The sequence below is a fragment of the Haematobia irritans genome, chromosome 3, assembly GCF_050003625.1.
Source record: "Haematobia irritans isolate KBUSLIRL chromosome 3, ASM5000362v1, whole genome shotgun sequence".
NCBI classification, from domain to species: Eukaryota; Metazoa; Arthropoda; class Insecta; order Diptera; family Muscidae; genus Haematobia; species Haematobia irritans.
In genome coordinates this window covers 37,699,053-37,716,235 of record NC_134399.1, presented here as the reverse complement: position 1 = coordinate 37,716,235, position 17,183 = coordinate 37,699,053, and the positions used below count along the sequence as shown (strand labels likewise).

At 33.3% G+C, this 17,183-nt stretch overlaps 1 protein-coding gene across 4 annotated transcripts in view; it reads right to left on the bottom strand.

Moving 5' to 3' along the window:
- RhoGAPp190 (Rho GTPase-activating protein 190) overlaps window positions 1–17,183 on the bottom strand; it is a 55,817-nt gene that overhangs the window by 38,032 nt on the left and 602 nt on the right. For 3 of the 4 annotated variants that reach the window (XM_075302768.1, XM_075302770.1, XM_075302767.1), the window contains exons 2-9: window positions 8,680–8,836; window positions 7,480–8,612; window positions 7,113–7,406; window positions 6,659–7,050; window positions 6,015–6,597; window positions 3,399–3,577; window positions 3,082–3,321; window positions 2,940–3,008 (exon numbers count right to left, since the gene is read on the bottom strand). In XM_075302768.1, coding sequence (XP_075158883.1) covers window positions 2,940–3,008; window positions 3,082–3,321; window positions 3,399–3,577; window positions 6,015–6,597; window positions 6,659–7,050; window positions 7,113–7,406; window positions 7,480–8,612; window positions 8,680–8,829 — 3,040 coding nt within the window. In that variant the 5' untranslated portion in view covers window positions 8,830–8,836. The remainder of the gene's footprint in view (window positions 1–2,939; window positions 3,009–3,081; window positions 3,322–3,398; window positions 3,578–6,014; window positions 6,598–6,658; window positions 7,051–7,112; window positions 7,407–7,479; window positions 8,613–8,679; window positions 8,837–17,183) is intronic. The other variant, XM_075302769.1, reaches the window with a different exon arrangement.

Genomic DNA, 17,183 nt, shown 5'->3' with positions numbered 1-17,183 from the left:
AAAATTAATTGAAAATTGCTAATGACATCAATTAATTTTTTAATCAAGGATTTTTTCTATGCCCAATTAAAACTGTGATTGATACTATCATTTTCGTGATTGAAGACATTTCAATTAAAAAATTAATTGGATCAATTATTTTCGTGATTGAATCAGAAAAATATTTTTTTGTGTGTATTAGCAACACCTTTTTATGCACCAAATATAAACTTATCAAATTATATATAATAAGTCACATACTGAAGGCCAGCTATTTGTTAAATAAATGTTGAGGATGGGATATACCTCAAATGTAGCGTTACATATGAAAAACGCCCATCCTTGTGTTTATTGGGCTTTATCTTCTCGCCACAAAGAGTAGATTAAAAATATGTCAAACCAACAAATATTGACTTTTATTATACATTGAAATAAAATTTGGTTTACTACACAGAGAATATATAGTTTGCTCTCAATCACGAAATTAATTGATCCAATTAATTTTAAATTGAAATGCCAATTCAATCACACAAATAATAGTACACAGAAAAAGATCACCAAAATATTTCCAATTAAAAAGTTGATTGCAGTTGCAAAATTTTTCAATTAATAAATTAATTGGTACAATTAACTTTTAATCAAGATAGAAACATTATGTTAATGATTGAAAATTTTTAAATTTTTAGTTAAGAAATTACCCAGCAAAACTTTTTGGAAGTACTTCTAAAGGCACAACTTTAAAAGCACTTCCAAAAATGTCGTTTCAGAGATGTTCTTTATTTTAACTACTAAGGAAGTTCTTTTAATTCAATTTTTTATAACTCACTTTTTTCATACTTTTAAAGGGCAATATTAACATTTTTTGTTTCAAATATGTTAAAAACAGGGTAAAAATTATTAAATTTTTTCGAAAAAATTTCTAAATTCATTCTAGAAAAATTGCGAAATTTTGAAAATATTTGAGGTCAAGGGTTTCAGACAAGCGTTAAATTGCATTAAAAATTATAAAAAATTAATTATTTGTTAAAATACCACAAAATTTTTTAATTCACATGCTAAACACTGAATTCGGATCACATCTAAAGAAGTGATGCATATTCAGCGTAACGGCCGTTGAAATGGTGGGCTTCCGTCCTATGACAAACCCATGTTAAATTCATCGCTTCTGCGCCAATTTTGCACCACTTCCGGATCCAAAAAGATCATTTTCACTACTTTTATGGCGACGCTTTTTTTGCTGTGTAATTAATACAATTAACTTTTTAATCAAACTCAGAAGACTAAATCAGTTAAAAAAAAATGATGGAATATTTTTTAATTTTTAATTAAAAATTTATTTCAAAAAATGAATTCTTTAGTCACACTAAAAACACAACGTTAGTTAAGAAAGTAATTGAAAAAAGTAACATTTTTTATTAAAAAAATAATTGAGTTTTACAATCACCTTCAATTAATTTTTTTATTGAATCAATTAAATCAATTAATTTTTTAATCTAGTATTTTTTATGCCCAATTAAAAATGTGATTGATACTATTATTTTTGTGATTGACGACATTTCAATTAAAAAATTAATTGAATCAATTAATTGCGTGTTTGAATCAGAATATTTTTTTTGGTGTATCAATCAGCATAGTCAATTAAAAAAATAATCGTTCCAATTAATTTTTCTGCGTAGAATATACAATGGAGAAGTTAACTGAATCGGGGCAAAAGGAAAAGGAGAGTTCATTTCTAATTAATGACCAGATAGAATGACGGATTTATTGAAATGTCTATATCTGTCGACAAATACACAATTTAACTTAAAATTTAATGGAAACGGAGTTTTACGTATTTCCTGTAAGTGTATTATCACAATGGAGTACTTGTCTAAGTGACCTCCCACTATAACCTAGCAAAAAAATGGAAGTTCTTCTAAAGGCAGAACTTTAAAAGGACTTCCAAAAATGTCCTCCCAAAAATGTTCTTTATTTTAACTACACAGGAAATTCTTTCTTTTTTCATATTTCAATAAGAAATTTTAAATTATTTTATTCCAAACAGGTTAAAAAAAGAGTAAGAATTAATAAAATGGTACAAATTATTTAAATTTTGTCGAAAAAAAATCTATATCCATTCTAGAAAAATTTAAAATTTTTGAAAATATTTGAGGTCAAACATTTTAGACAAGCGTTAGAATTATAAAAATTATTTATTTGGCAAAATATACTATGCCAAATAAAATATACTAGCCAAATATACTATGGTTAAGTAATTTTTTTTTGTAATTTAGGTAATCTAGATTTTAAGTTTTTGAATTTGATTATTTTCTATAATTCAGGTATTTTGTTTTGCTATGTAATACGTTTTTTTGGCCCTAGGGCTTTTGTATTACTTTGTGGATTAATAAATAAATAAATAAAAATATCACACAATTTTATAATCCACATCCAAAACATTGAATCCGGACCACACCTTATGAAGTGATGCAAATTCAGTGTAAAAGCTGTTGAAATGGTGGACATCCGTCCTATGACAAGCCCATGTTAAATTCATCGCTTCTGCGCCAATTTTGCACCACTTCCGTATCCAAAAAGTACATTTTCACTACTTTTTTGGCGACGCTTTTTTTGCTGGGAATCTAATATAAGTCGACTTTCTATGAAATGATATGAATCGTGTACGTTTATGTGCCATGATAGTAAAACGTGTATCAAATATGTTAAATATTGTAATTTTAGCATTACTTCATTTGTAAACATGTTTCTTAATATCACTTGACTTCTAACATAATAATTATTTAATTACTTCCTTAAATATCCGCTCAATTTTATATACATAATATTACCAAGCCAAATTAATTTTCCGACTTGAGTGATATCAAGAAATTCGCTTGCAAGCTTATTAAATAGAATTAACTACCAAAGATATACATCGCAATACAAGATTCTTATGAAATGGTTAGGAAATGGTAACTTACTTTGGTGGATCATTTTTGGTTTTTCGTTGCTTTCTTCATAGATTTCATCTAAAGATATGTCTCTTTCTTCTAAAAAAGAAGAGAAAATAAAAAAAGAACACATGAGTGTACAGGCATTAGGTTGTTATTCTAGTCCAATTACCATTTAATGAGTTCAGAGAACGTGTAGGAAGCATTTCATAGTTTTCACTGCCAGAGCCATCTGTACCTAAGGTACTTGATAGCATATAACTCTCATGGCGTGGTGGTGGCCTGGGTAATTTAACGGAATTCTCAAGTGTACCCTCTCCTGAATCCAATGTAATTGACTCTTCAACGTGTAAATTTTCCACATCATATTTGTTATCCCATGCGTTTTTCAAAAATGGGCTGTAGAAAGCAACTGAAATAATAAGAATTACATTATTAATACGTCATTTTATTTTGCTATTAACAATAAAAAAATATATTTTTACTTACATTTTACGTATTGATCCGCAGAGAATGTCATAAAACTTGCCTTATAACGATCTGCCAGAGAATTACCTTCGGTAATAAGAAATTGACACAGTTCACTGCTGAAAAAAGCATTAGCCCCTCCACTTTCAGTAATGGCTATAATCTGCAACGGTATATTTGCATTTTGCGAAACCAAAACACTGTAAAAAGACCATAAAAGAAAATGGTTATTGTGGCAAACTCATTGATAAATGTTTATATTCCAAATTTATAAAAAGTTATGCCAATATGGTTTTAGAAAAAAACATTAAAAATTGAGGTACATACACCCGGCAACAAAAGTAGTGAAAATGTTCTTTTTGGATTCGGATGTAGTGCAAAATTGAGGCAGAAGCGATGAACTTACAGCATAGGCTTGTCATAAGACGCATGTCTAACATTTTAACAGATATTGCACTGAATTTGCATCACTTCTTAATGTGTCATGCGAATTTAGTGTTTTGGATGTGAATTAAAAGAAATTCTGTAATATTTTACCAAAAACATTTAATATTTATTTATTTTTAATAAAATTCAAATACTCTCAAAAATTTGCATTTCTTTTAGAAGGCATTTAGCTCTTTTTCCGGCAAATTAGTAATAATTAATTCTTACTGTGTTTTTTCATTGACTTTCAATTATTTTTTAATGGATACTATCATTTCTGTGATTGAAGACATTTCAATTAAAAATTAATTGGATCAAAATAATTTAGATCGAAGACAAAAAAAAATGTTTGTGTGAAGTGATAGTATGGCCAGATGTGATTTGCTATGACTCTCCAAACGCTTTCATTGAGACTGGAGGCAAGTGTAACCAATTCTAACGACGCTATGTTTTGTTTATTGGAATAGCAGAAATGTGTGGAAATAATCTAAATTTCAGAACCCATTCATTTTTGTCTCGATAAATGACGTTAAAAAGACGGAATTCGATTCGAAAAAGCTTTTTTTCTGATTCAGTTTTGGTCGAACGTGTGTCGATTTTTTTTATTTATTATTTATTTATTCATTCACACACTACAAGATATGCAAAGATCTTTTAAATTACAGTATGTGATTAATGTTGGTAAGATGGTAAGTGTAATCTGCGAATTAATTTATTAATTATAATTAACATAGATAATTTTCAAAATTTTTTAAAAACAAACAACAAAATTCTAACAATAACGAAAGAAATTTTAATAACCAGTAATTTAGAAATAAAGAATGAATTGATAAGTGTGCGTATATATTAGTATTCAATAGGGGTGTCATTTGGGATCGACTTTTATAAATCCCGGGTTTCGGGATTTCAAAATTTAGAATCCAGGGATTCTACATTTTAAAATCCCGAATCCCGGGATTTTTTCGGGATCCCGGGGTTCTTTAAATATTTTAAGTAATAACAATCGGAGAATGAAGCCGCTGATTTCAGTCGTCGCCGACCATTTTTTGCCAGTCGACGCCGCCGCCGAATATGTCGACTCAAATTTAGCCGCCAATTAATCAAAAATATCGATTTAAATCAGAAAAATGTATTAATAATTGTCATAGTTTTTGCCGAAATGTCGAACCTTCTACCCACAATCAATCAATTTCAATCTGCTATAATAGTTTTGCAAAAATGTAGCCCAGAAAATTCCATTTTACATGAACTCATTGTTCAAAGGAGAATCTTATTGTTTACTTCGATTTTTGATGAAGTTGTACTTTTTATAAAATACCACATGTATAATAAATTCTTACTCAAGGTGTACCATAAATGTTTATTAAGTAAATTTGTTATGAAATCTAAGGGCCGTTTGCATCGAATGAAGACTCAAATTAATTAATAAATAATGTTAAAAGCCACAAATTTAACAAATTGGAATAATTATTTCGGCATCCCGAAAAATCCCGGGATTCGGGATTAATCCCGTTCCGAGAATCCGGGGATTTCGGGACGGGATTTATCCCGGGTGACAGCCCTTGTATTAAGCAGAAAAATGTTCATATAAATTTTTGAATTTAGTGATAAAGGATTATAGGAATTGAATACGTTTTTGCCAGCATTATGCGGATTATGGACCATTATGGACATTTGGGAATGTACGCTACATTTTACAATTCGATAAGAGCTAAAATGCAAGCAAGTTAAAGATGCAAAAAAATAATGGGCATTGTAGAGACCGACCGTCATGGCAGCACTGTTTCGATTGCTGCTTGATGTATGAATGCCACACGGGTTAACTCAAAAAACCATCATGGTTGCGAATCGCAACAAAATCGATCCACTTCTGAAATGAAGCGAAAATGGTCGCCGTGAAAAAAAACTGTAAATGATCAATTAAAACAAAAGAACAACTATATCAATCAACTAATAACTATATCAATCAACTAATAAATCAAAAAAGCAGTGGTAGTACATAATGTTGGACTTCTTCAACGCGATATACAGATAGATAAAGCCATAATTGGAAAAATGATACAATTTTGTTATAAAATGAAGCAAACTTTTCTATCAGTTTGGAGATTCTGATCTGATCCATTTAGAATTCATATCATTAATTTTGTATACTAGTGTATTTGAAATAAAACTTCACTTGAAATGTGGAAAATTATAATTATATAGACTTACCTAAGATTAGCCAGTGAAGATCGTCTCTTGGTGGAGTACACGAAAACAAATCCATGAATCAATTCATCTCGAAACTGGTTTATGCCGTGATATGATGAAAGTATAAATTCCACACGTTTCTTGGAATCACCAATAAACACGTCAACAACAATGGAATGTTCAAGTGCCTTGCAGAACGACGATTCATCAATTAGGGGATTTATAACATTTTCAATGTCGTATTGATCGCCACAAAACATGCAAAGTAGTATGCGCAAATCAGTTTGATTCGGTGGAAAAGTTTCTAATGTCTTCATTTCGGCAACTCTTAAAGAGTCAATGACAATATTCAATATTTCATAAACGTATTTTTGATGGCTTTGTTGGTGATCAATGAAATCACAATGTAGCATCTCAGCCAAACGCAAACCCTCATTTCTCAAATATTCAACTTCGTTCTCCTTTAGGTCTTGTGGTTGGTACACTAAAACAATTGGAAGATTTTCAAATTTATCCTCTAATTCCAAATTGCAAAGCAAAGTGCGTTCAAGATTGTCCTTAAGAGTTTCAAAAGATTGCAAATTCGAGTAGACGCAAATTAAACCTAAAATATAAAGTTGTGGAATAACTATAATTCTTTACAATAATTCATTAAATGAGTTTACCACTAGAATATACGTCAATAGCTTTAAATGCTTCCATATCACCATTTGCTATGCGATAATTTAGATAGTAGGTTTGATTTTCGTAAATGTATTCGCCCTTGGTGCCTGTGCACATTCGAATATCGTTGAGCAAATCACTGGCCAAATGCTCAGAGCCTACAATGAGCAAGTTGAGGGTTTTATCTGATCCTTGCGATTTCCAGCTACCACTACCACCACTGCCCAAGGTTTTATGACTACCTCCCGATTTATCGGACAGAATCTCCTCGATGAAATTATCAACACAATTGTGATAGAATGGACAATGGTCGCGTATGGGACAATGCATAAATCCTAAATGCTGGAATAATATAACACGTCTTTCTTGATCCAAGCGGTCCATTATTTTATATCTAAAAGCAAAAAAAGAACTCAATGAAAATACTTTGAGATATTTTTTGAATGCCCTTTATACCTGGAATCTTCTTGGAGTATATCAGTTATTTGTCGTACATCTTCTTGTGTTATAATGTCTACATTTTTGAACTGTTGAAAAAATTGAGCATGCTCTAAGAGTAATTCAATGAAGTTTTGTTTGCTTTTTTCGATTATTTCGTCCTGATGGATATCGTATATTTGCTGGCAGTCATGTTCAGATAATGCCTCGAAACATTCTCGCCCCATAAAAAGGACACGGACTTCAGATAATTGTTTGCCAGGTGTAACAAAGCCAGACTCTTCCAAGAGCATTTTAAATTGCTGTTTCCATCTACACCAAAATATCAAAAGACAATTGTAAAGAGAAAGCAAAAATAACGATAACGAATATATTAAAAACTCACCCTATTTTCTTTTTGTCCTGTTGGACAGAATTTAGAAAGTTTCTAAAAACAGTTTCAGCTTCTGACGTTTCTAAAACATCAAAAGGTATACGAGCCTCATCCTCTGTTTCATCCATATCAACCAATTCCTGCCACGATGCCTGGGGACACTCGAAAAAATATTGATCAAATTCTAGATGATTTCTAATATAACCTTTGGCACATTCCCAAATATCTTCATCGCTGGTCGATAGTGCATTGACATCCGGCAACATATACTCCAGAGTTCGAGCGAATTTATCCAAATACTGATGTAGCCTTTGATTCATGTAGTCGTCTCGTAGCTTTTTCATATGGCGACGAAATAATTTTTGGCCAGCGTCATGACCGAATATATTCAAAAATTCAGTCCATTCTCTAAACTGAGCAAGCATTTTTGAGCCGTGTGTCCATAAGACATGATAATCTGTAATTTGATTGCGTATTAACCGCGTTACTGCCTCCGAGCGGCTTTCAAGCAATTCCTTTCGCGACCGAGCAGCTTCTTGATATGGAATAATTTTGATGCGATTTTTAACTTTGTCTATCATTTGCGCCAATAACAGAAACGCTAAATCCGTATTTATGGATTCATGGGCTGAAGTCTCCACCAATTGTATCATGCCCTTGTAATCCTTGCGTTGGCATATTTTCTCTGCTTCTCTTATATACAAATCACAGGAATCGTCATTCTTGGTTGTCACCAGAACCAATGGCTTTTTGTTTTTGAGTATTAAAGTAATTGCATTTTGTACAAATTCCACCTGTTTTTCAATATTTCGATTTGGCACGGGACTCACATCAAAAACCACAATAAAGCCATCAATCGCCAATTTTCCATCGGGCAATATTTTCTGCTCGTATTCCTTTTCGATGCCCAATTGGTTTTTGCAAATGTACATGAGTTTCTCGGCCGAAAATACTTTTGTGGTAGTGCACCTCTTCAGATATGTCTCCATTTTGCCCACCTTAAAAGGTTGGAATGTGGAATCGTCCATAAATTCCGTTTGTTCGATAATATGAAACGTATATTCAGTGCCTTCATCAGTGGCCTTATGCACATCGCCCCAGTATAAAAAATGGTCATTGTTAACAACTCGACCACTAAAGTCACTCTGTAATTAAAGCATGGACCATATTAACACTCATAGGGTTGGAGGGAATTGTTTTGCTACAACTTACCTGGCTTAAAACTGATATGTGATCTATGAAATAGTCATCTGCCATGGGCCTTATAAATCTGTTACATAAGCATGATTTACCAACACCAACTTGTCCACGGTCCTTCTCAGTCCCCGAAAGACCGATGACCGATATATTGAACGTTTTCATCTTTTATCTGAATATGAAAGAAGGGAAAACGAGCACTTGTTTTAGTGATATTTTCCACATTCGAAGGACATTATGGGCAAATTTTATTTCGCCACTCCCGAATCAACACATAATGCAAAGTTTTATTAATTTATATCTTATGACCCTTAAACCCAATAGAATGTGGGCCGGTTTTTTGTGTATATGTACTAAACGAAATATTTGCATACATTTGGTCTTGGAATGCAAGGGAGCACAAATAAGTTGTAACTGAGAAAACATTTATATTCCAATTGTATCTAATTATTACTTCTATATCCCAGAAAAAAACATAAATAAAATATACACTGACTGGAAAATATAGAAATATTACAAATATTTCAAGTGATATGTGACAGTAGTAGACATCCAGACGATTGAGTTTGTATCCTTGATGCAAAAAAGGACAACACACACAAATTTTTTTTCAGTTTTCAACACACATCTATTCAATACACAACAATTAACTTACTTTTGATATTTGAACGTTTTGATTCTAATTAAAGTTTGTTTAAACATTCAACAGTTCCAGAGACTTTTTATTATTAACTTGAATGTAACATTTTTGATAAAAATTTTATACACATACAGAAAAAATACGTTTCCGTTCCGTTCTGAAACAGTTTATTGCAGCGAATGTGTCTTTGAGCATGACTGAGAGAAATAAGATGTGGTCAACGAGAGAGAGAGAGAGTGTGAAAATGAGAGAGTAAAAAATGAGAAAATTGCCCCTGCTATGTGTGTCCTAACATGAAGTATGAAAGACAAAAGGATAGGCAAGGTAGTTAACTGACAGCAAACAAATGGTTCGTAGTGGTAATTCCTCCTTCGGCGAGGGTGTTTGTTTGTATGTGTGCGTGCGTGAATTTCTTTCTCCCAGGCAGGGACAACACATTGCAAACATATTAGAGAGATATATATTCGTCTTGATACGTGATATTTGGTTTGCAACGGAAATTGTTAAGCAATATACAAGGCTTTGCATAAGCATACGCACAAGAGAACAAACATTCATGTATATCTCCGTACTTATTCTATTATCTCCTCCTTTTTGAAATATCCCGCCCCAAAGACGGCAAGTGTACGATGCAATGAGAGACCATTGACAATAGTGAAGGGGATATTTTTTTATGGAAGCCGGCCATATCAAGCATTTTACTCGCCGGAATCTTATTATTTGCCTTTGTTTCCACAATTTCCCTTGATATCAATTTGTTACCCAAACATTGATTTGATTTTTAACTTAATGGTAGTACTCATAGAAATAAACTCCATGTACACTACGATATGTATGAAACTGTGCGTGGTAGAGATATTAGTTCTAGGCCCTACAATATATATTTTGATAGGCTGAGGACAAAATACAGAGCCCTACTAGCCCCGTAAATCTACCCTTCTTCCATTTGTTTTTCGTAAAGTAGAGAAGTTCTTCATGATATTCATGAACTTTATAGAAGCTTCTGAATTTGGCAAACGTATCCCAAATATATATATCCTATAAGTTCCATATATACTAAATATTTATTTTAGAACTGACATTGATTCAGTATTACTTTCAAAAGGGCAACACGCTTACTTCACATACAGGTATAATAAGACCGTATGGCTTTGAACAAATAGACTTTGAAGTTTCACAGTGGTTCCAAATCGATTTTTTTTGGGAATTGCCCCGGCTTTGTGTGACCTAACATGAAGTGTGAAAGAGAGTAGAATAGGCAAGGTAGTTAATTCACAGCAAATAAATGGTTCGTAATGGTAAATCCTTCGGTGAGGGTGAGTGGGTATGTGTGTGTGTGTTCTCCCAGGCAGTGACATCCTGCAACTTTTGAATTGATAAAAATATCAACATAATTTTTTTTTGTGTGAAAGTTTGCAAGTTTCTTGAAAGTTGAAAGTTAATCACATCGGGTGTATGAAATCCGCAATTATGAACCGATTTCGCATCATTGCTAGATTGAACTTGCAAACCCCTACGTTTGCGAGATATGGCCCCACTATTATTATACCCACCACCATAGAATGGTGACGGGGGTATAATAAGTTTGTCATTCCGTTTGTAACACATCGAAATATCGATTTCCGACTATATAAAGTATATATATTCTTGATCAGGGAGAAATTCTAAGACGATATAACGATGTCCGTCTGTCCGTCTGTCTGTCTGTCTGTCTGTCTGTCTGTTGTAATCACGCTACAGTCTTCAATAATGAAGCAATCGTGCTGAAACTTTGCACAAACTCGTCTTTTGTCTGCAGGCAGGTCAAGTTCGAAGATGGGCTATATCGGTCCAGGTTTTGATATAGTCCCCATATAAACCGACCTCCCGATTTGGGGTCTTGGGCTTATAGAAATCGAAGTTTTTATCCAATTTTCCTGAAATTTGAAATCTAGAGGTATTTTATGACCATAAAGAGGTGTGCCAAAAATGGTGAGTATCGGTCCATGTTTTGGTATAGCCCCCATATAGACCTATCTCCCGATTTTACTTCTTGGGATTATAGAAACCGCAGTTTTTATTCAATTTACCTGAAATTGAAAATCTAGAGGTATTGTAGGACCACAAATACGTGTGCCAAAAATTGTGAGTATCGGTCCATATTTTGGTATAGCCCCTATATATACCGATCTACCGATTTTACTTCTTGGGCTTATAGAAACCGCAGTTTTTATTCAATTTACCTGAAATTGCAAATCTAGAGGTATTGTAGGACCACAAATACGTGTGCCAAAAATTGTGAGTATCGGTCCATGTTTTGGTATGGTCCCCATATAAAACGACCTCCCGATTTGGGGTCTTGGGCTTATAGAAACCGTAGTTTTTATCCAATTTGTCTGAAATTGGAAATCTAGAGGTATTTTATGACCGTAAAGAGGCGTGCCAAAAATGGTGAGTATCGGTCAATGTTTTGGTATAGCCCCCATATAGACCGATTTCCCGATTTTACTTCTTGGGCTTCTAGAATCCGAAGTTTTTATCCTATTTGCCTGAAATTGGAAATCTAGAGGTATTTTCGGGTCATAAAGAGGTGTGCCGAAAACGGTGAGTATCGGTCCATATTTTAGTATAGCCCCCATAAGAACGATCTCCCAATTTAACTCCTTGGGTTTCTAGAAACCGTAGTTTTTATCTGATTTGCCTGAAATTGTAAATATTCTAGTAATTTAGGCTCACAAAAACGTGTATCGGATTAAGTTTTTATCGGTCCATTTGGTAATGCCTCCATATAGACCGACTTCACTTCTTGAGGGTGTAGAAGGCGCACTGATCAAGAAAATTGCTTGAAACTCAATGTAAAATTTCCAGATTTTACTTCTACAGATTTAAGATTTCAAATCAAGACGTTATTTTATATTTTTCTTGCACACTTACAAGAGATGTTAATGATTCCTCTAAAACTCAAACAAAAATGGTTCTTATAAATCTAGAATCTGATATAGTCCTCATAGGTGAAATCTTTAAATTTATCTTTGGGAAGTGTCCTCAAGTCCTCAAGCCCTCCTGAAATGTGGGTATTTAAAGATGGGTATTTAAGATTCGGCCCGGCCGAACTTAGCGCTGTATATACTTGTTTTATTTTTTTTTTATTTAAAAATTTAACAAGTTAGGGTCAGAATTTTGGACCTCCGATTTTGAGCGAAGCCTAGTTTTCTTTTCTTATCTGCACTCTCTACAAAATTCTACGCATTTAGAAGATAAATGTATACCTATGTCCTTTAGATTAAAAGTTGTAGACTCCAAAATTTGGAATTTCCAAAAAAAAACAAAAAAAAAATCTATCGTAATATTTTTTCTAGACTTGTGGAGCCATAAAACATACTGAAGCTAGTTTTACTTTGATTAAAAAAATATGAAATATCTTGTGCGAATTTCAACTTTTTTATCACTTTTTAAACGTTTCAAATGAAAATACCATAGAGTACGAAGGGAAAAATACGTTATCACCTTAAAACAAATTTCAATAAGTATTCACCAATGAGGTGAATTCAACAATATCCACTAAAAATAGATTTGGATCTTTTGTTGCATATGCAGAGAACATCAAGGTTCTAGGACTGGGTTTGCGAAACTATTTCCAAGAACCATTTAGAGTTCTAACGCCAATTCGGCACAACGACTTCACAATAAAGGTGTGCACGTGATACGAAATTGTCGTAACTCACGAAAATTTTTATGACTGACGCTGATGGTAACGCCGTGATTGTGATTAACCAACCAATTGTCGTGCGCGTGCGTGAGTCACGAATTTCGGAAAAATAGGCTCACGATAATAATCCCGCTCAGGAACATAAAATGCTTACGAGCTGAATTCATTTACAATTTCAATTACAACAATAATGTTAAGATTGTATTAATCATGGTATTGTATTTAATCATGGTCAGTCAGGTTCCACAGGTAAATTACTCATAAAATCATTCGTGAGTCTCGGGATTTCACGTGAATCACTGCATTTTTCGTGAGTCACGACATTTCTAATCGTGAGTGTGAACACAAATATTCATTTCATTTATTTTATTGCAATATTAAAAGCCAGAGTGCGTGAGCGTGAGTTCTACCTAAACAATGTCGTGCCTGAGTGTAAGATTTTCCCGCCGTGATTAAAATATTACTCACACCTCTACTTTCTCCTGCCAAAATCAGCCCACCCTGTCTGAATTAGCCTTGTCAATATTTCAATGAGTAATATTCTACATTTTGCTGTGCCCCAATCACCGTACTTCCATTGCAAGTCCTGAACTGAACCCTATTACAGACCCGACCATCGGACTCCTTAAGCCAGATTAAGTATAGTGGAAGTCCGTTATTTCAGACTTAAATTCACTTCAGTCCATTGTGCTACCATACACGGTAAACTTCTCTCTTATCAATGAGTACTACTAAGGGAGCTATTTATACCCGAGTCCGAACGAAAAATATAATTTTAATTTTATCATGTTTCGAGGGTCTTGTGAAACATTTATCTCTGGTCCATTACATAAATAGGCAATACTAAAAAATGGGGAGATCAATGCTTTACTAACACATATACGACAAATTTTAAAAAATGCACGCAGACAGAAGAAGGGAACATAACCAATATCTATTCCATTTAGAGCCATTTTCTTTAACTGAAAAAATTTCGGCAGTTAAGTTCCTAACTGGCATATGGGTATAATGGCAGGATGACAGATATATATTCCTGAAACAATTTAAAAGTTGATAAGCTAACACTGCACCAAAGGAATTTCAGGAATATGAGAGTCAGTCAATTAATAGTACGGTAAATTTAAAATCCGGTTTCAGTGCCGCACATAAGTATTGGCACAGCACTTCATTATGCCTACCAGATATTATGATTTTAGGTCCCATAAAATATAGACCGATCGGCTTAGTATCACCTACTAAGTCGGCTTAACACTTAGAGTCCGCCCGTCTGTCCATGTATTTCTTGTTCGCAGTATTGCGGTCACTATTATTAACCGATTATGTTATCTGTGCCATATAGGCACATATAACATAAAAAATTAGTCCATTCAATGTCTAGACGGCTTGATGCTGTTATCAAACAAAAAGGAATACCCACCAAGTAAATTAATTTTGAACTACCTGTGCCAATAATTTTGTTCATCAAAAATTTTTACTTTTTTAATTTTTTATAACCTAAAAATTTAAAGAACAAAGAAATTCTAAAATAACTAATGATCTGGATGCTTAATGTAGTTACAATCCGAATTAAAATATTATTTTTATTTGAAATATGAAGCTATCACTTTTAACATGTGGTTATTACGTTTGTCACTGCATATACTCCACACAAGAATCTACTGTGATATATAATAATTTTGAATAAATAAATTATCCTTACTAACAAAAATTTTGCAAATAAAATGAATAGTTGTTTCCACATTTAAATACATATTATATTTGTATATTGAACAAAGTTTTTGTTCAACGCATTTCTTTTAACGGCATAGAGTTGTTTATTTACTTCCTACAACAACTATTGGAAAACATGTGGTGAAATTCATTCCATTTCATAATATACAAGGCTTCATATTCAAAATGAAAGGTAAAATTCCTACTCTCTGTATAGGGGAGTTCAAACAGAGTGAAACACCAGTTTTTCAATATTGGCAATTTCAAATTGTCAAAAATTTATTTTTTGTGAACATAGCACCACGCTAGCTCGATGTTGTTATTAATCATTAATTTTTTTACAATAAGCACTTACAAAATATGTTATTGAATTGATGACAAATGCAAGCACACTAACATTTACATATTTGCATTTTTAATTTCTAATTTCATTGTGAAACACAAAAATGTGCCCACATATATGAATTAACTGCACAATAGTAATATTTGCCACTATGCAAAACTTATGAATATCAACAAAATATAAAGCCTCATTCAATAGACGTTGCATATTTTATTGCAGTTGTCCAGATACAAATGTTAATAATTTGTTCTTTGGGAGCCACCGTGATGCAATGGTTAGCATGCCCGCCTTGAATACACAAGGTCGTGGGTTCGATTCCTGCTACGGCCGATCACCAAAAAGTTTTTCAGTGGTGGATTAATGCTGGAGACATTTCTGAGGGTTTCAAAGCTTCTCTGAGTGGTTTCACTGGAATGTGGAACGCCGTTCGGACTCGGCTATAAAAAGGAGGTCCCTTGTCATTGAGCTTAACATGGAATCGGGCAGCACTCAGTGATAAGAGAGAAGTTCACCACTGTGGTATCACAATGGACTGAATAGTCTAAGTGCCTGGTTTGCAACGGTAGAATCAGATTTCTCATATCAAATCATTAATTTTTTTACAATAAGCACTTACAAAATATGTTATTGAATTGATGACAAATGCAAGCACACTAACATTTACATATTTGCATTTTTAATTTCTAATTTCATTGTGAAACACAAAAATGTGCCCACATATATGAATTAACTGCACAATAGTAATATTTGCCACTATGCAAAACTTATGAATATCAACAAAATATAAAGCCTCATTCAATAGACGTTGCATATTTTATTGCAGTTGTCCAGATACAAATGTTAATAATTTGTTCTTTGGGAGCCACCGTGATGCAATGGTTAGCATGCCCGCCTTGAATACACAAGGTCGTGGGTTCGATTCCTGCTACGGCCGATCACCAAAAAGTTTTTCAGTGGTGGATTAATGCTGGAGACATTTCTGAGGGTTTCAAAGCTTCTCTGAGTGGTTTCACTGGAATGTGGAACGCCGTTCGGACTCGGCTATAAAAAGGAGGTCCCTTGTCATTGAGCTTAACATGGAATCGGGCAGCACTCAGTGATAAGAGAGAAGTTCACCACTGTGGTATCACAATGGACTGAATAGTCTAAGTGCCTGGTTTGCAACGGTAGAATCAGATTTCTCATATCAAAAAATTTATTGTCACAGGAGAGCTAAAACATATTCATTTCCATATATGGGACAATTTGTAAGAAACGAAAAATCTCGATCCCCAAAATATAAACAATCAAAAATTTGCTTAATAAAACTTTCATATACTAATACATACTCATCATAGATATAATATAGAACAAATCTACTTTAGCAAAAAAAATTGGAAGTAGGGAGGTTAAGTAAAAAATTTGTCGGAAAAGCCTAGTTTTCGACCTATGAAAATCATACCGATTTAATTTTGTTAATTCTAGCACCAATTTTTCATGAAATGAATGAAATTTGCGCTTTTCGTAAAAATAGTACATATTAAAGAGAAAATATTAAGTATATTTTTTCGGAAGAGCGCAGTTTTCGAGATATCGACCCTTGAAAATTGGCGTGAGACTTTCTCCTATGGACAGAGTGAAAAGTAAGTTAACGCTAACTCAGGACCTCTTCGGGTCCATCATTATATAGTTTTTTTATGTGTATTCTAAATATATTATTTTTACGATGATTATGTGCGATGAGTGCTAAATCCAATATACAAGATAAGGAAAAATTTAGCGGCCCGTAACTCCGAAAATAGATTTTTCCGACAAAAAGGAGTCTACATTTTGTGTTTAAAATCGAATTCTATACGCTGGCCAAAAATTGGGCCAATCGGACAACTTGTACCAAAGTAGATTTATGTCACGAATTCTATTTTTGAGGTATTGATTCGCCACTGGGTTGATGAAGTCCATCATATGGTCCGAAAAGAAAAAGTTAAAATCATAAGATCTCGGTGGTTAATTATGATTACTCGGTCCGCAAATGTTTTCTATACAAGTATGAAGTAGAAACGCTAATTCAAAAGTATTTGTTCGACATTTCAGCAGCAAATATATTTGATGTTTCCTTTTTTCAGACCAAAACTGCTGTCTTAGCAAACTTTTTTGCGTTA